The sequence below is a fragment of the Fibroporia radiculosa genome (genome assembly GCF_000313525.1).
Source record: "Fibroporia radiculosa TFFH 294 genomic supercontigs, scaffold76150, whole genome shotgun sequence".
NCBI classification, from domain to species: Eukaryota; Fungi; Basidiomycota; class Agaricomycetes; order Polyporales; family Fibroporiaceae; genus Fibroporia; species Fibroporia radiculosa.
Genome location: NW_012133140.1, coordinates 675 through 2,576, shown reverse-complemented (window position 1 = coordinate 2,576; position 1,902 = coordinate 675). Strand labels below are relative to the sequence as shown.

The 1,902-nt window shown below is 51.4% G+C and overlaps 1 protein-coding gene across 1 annotated transcript in view; it reads left to right on the top strand.

Moving 5' to 3' along the window:
• Positions 1-428: 428 nt before the first annotated feature.
• FIBRA_09565 (uncharacterized protein) overlaps positions 429-1,902 on the top strand; it is a gene marked incomplete at both ends in the record, with an annotated part of 1,636 nt that continues 162 nt past the window's right edge. The window contains 2 exons of the mRNA XM_012321851.1: positions 429-1,532; positions 1,618-1,896. Coding sequence (XP_012177241.1) covers positions 429-1,532; positions 1,618-1,896 — 1,383 coding nt within the window. The remainder of the gene's footprint in view (positions 1,533-1,617; positions 1,897-1,902) is intronic.

Below are 1,902 nucleotides of genomic sequence, written 5' to 3'. Positions count from 1 at the left end.
TTTACTGACTTATTTAGTGGTGAACCAACTCTCCCCCGTCACCGCCGCCGCCATCGTCACCATTGACAACCACCCCCACCTTCTCCTCCTCACCCTCCTCAGACTGATCCTAATCAGTCTCCTATCCACCCTCGCCCTCGCCCTCACCGTCCCCCTCCTCCTTCGGCTCACCATCTGGCACCTCGAGCGTGAACATCAGTGGGCCTTCAACATAGCTGCCACCGCTCAACGTCCCCTCCAGCCTACGATCACAACCACCCCGGTCATAGCTGCCAACAGGGATTCCAATAATCCCACTCAAGTGTACTTTGAGTACATAAGGGAGCATCAAAATTAGTATCTGGGGTCTCATTTTGTCCGTAGTAGTTGGCTGGTTTTGTATTCTTGTCCTGGTTTTTTCAAGATATATCCTTTTCTGGCTATCTCGCATGCCTGCTGAGCGCAACACCTGCACCAGAAACAATGAGACTTCTAATCTGGATCCACGCCGTCGCCCTCTGGCTCCTAGGCACAACAATTCTCCAGAGGCTGAACCCCAAAGAGCACCCACCCCATATCCTTCTCACCTCCAAACCCTGGAAGAGCACTTCACCGCTGGAATAATAGAAATGCCAGTTCCCAGGCGTCCCATTTTAAGCTTTCCTCCTCAACAAGAATCCGATGACTCCTCCCTAGAGTTCCTTGATGAAGGCGGTTTCCGTTACCCGTTCCCCCCCTTTCTGCCAAACGTTACTTGTCGACCTTTCGTTATCCCAGGTCTTCCTGACTCATCCAGCAGTGACGCTGTAGTCCTGCACCAATTCCCTGGCCCCCTGGAAATTCCACCAGCGTTGGAAGCTATGACTGGATCCTACCACGTTGTTCCTGCACAGGTTTTTCCATCCTCATCACCTATGAATACCTCATCGTCCCCTAATCCTGACAGTCCCCTCACTGCATCAACTGATTCACCAAGTATGCCACCCCTCGCCTCAGATGTCTCAGACAATGGTAGCCTTGATCATGCTCCTAATCTACGATTACTAGCTGATGCCAGTGAATATGTCACGGCCACCAAAGGATACAGCAGCGATCCACAGGAGTTTCTAGTTTACAGTGACGACATAATCCAACGACCCTCTAACGACATCGCTCGATCCTGGAGATCCATTCCTTTTAACACCTCCACCCCTATTCAGGATGTCGATCCTCTAGAACGCGTACTCCCTCACTTCCCTGGAGCTTATGCCACCATGGTCACTCGACCTCCTATGGGAGTCCCCATCGATGGAAATCCTGCCTTCGGACTACGCTGCATATTGACGACCCCAGCCGACATACTTCGAGTTGCTGAACCTGTGGGGAATTGGAATCAATCGGACAAGGAGTGGGAGGAGGACACTTGGGAATATCTGCTGACACGGGACGACAACCTCTTGGAAAGCCTTTGGGCGTCATTACAGGATATCAAAGACCCTGGAGTTACCGATGAAGTCGATCGCTTCAGAGCTGTAGATGCTAAAATCGATTTACTCCTGGCAGCACGACAATCGGTAGGGGCCGAACTTATTCGCGCTCAACAGGAAATGGACCAATGTCGCGCTTGTCTCAAAGCAACCAACCTGGAGGAACGTCTAGAACAACATGAATTCTCCATTATCACTCCCCCTTCCAGCACAATGCCTCGCCGACTTCGCTTCTGTACCAAGTGCAAAACCAAAGGTCATCTTCAGAGTGAGTGTTGGCATTGGGTATGCTCTTCGTGCTGACTCCTACATCCTCAATATCCATTCCGCAACCCCACTACCATGGAACCTGGGCAAATACCCTGCCCCATCGAGGAGCCTGGATATTTACAAGAGCGTCGTGCCCAGTGGAAACTCTAATGACGAATCTAGAGAGGGGGGTAATGTTACAGTCTGA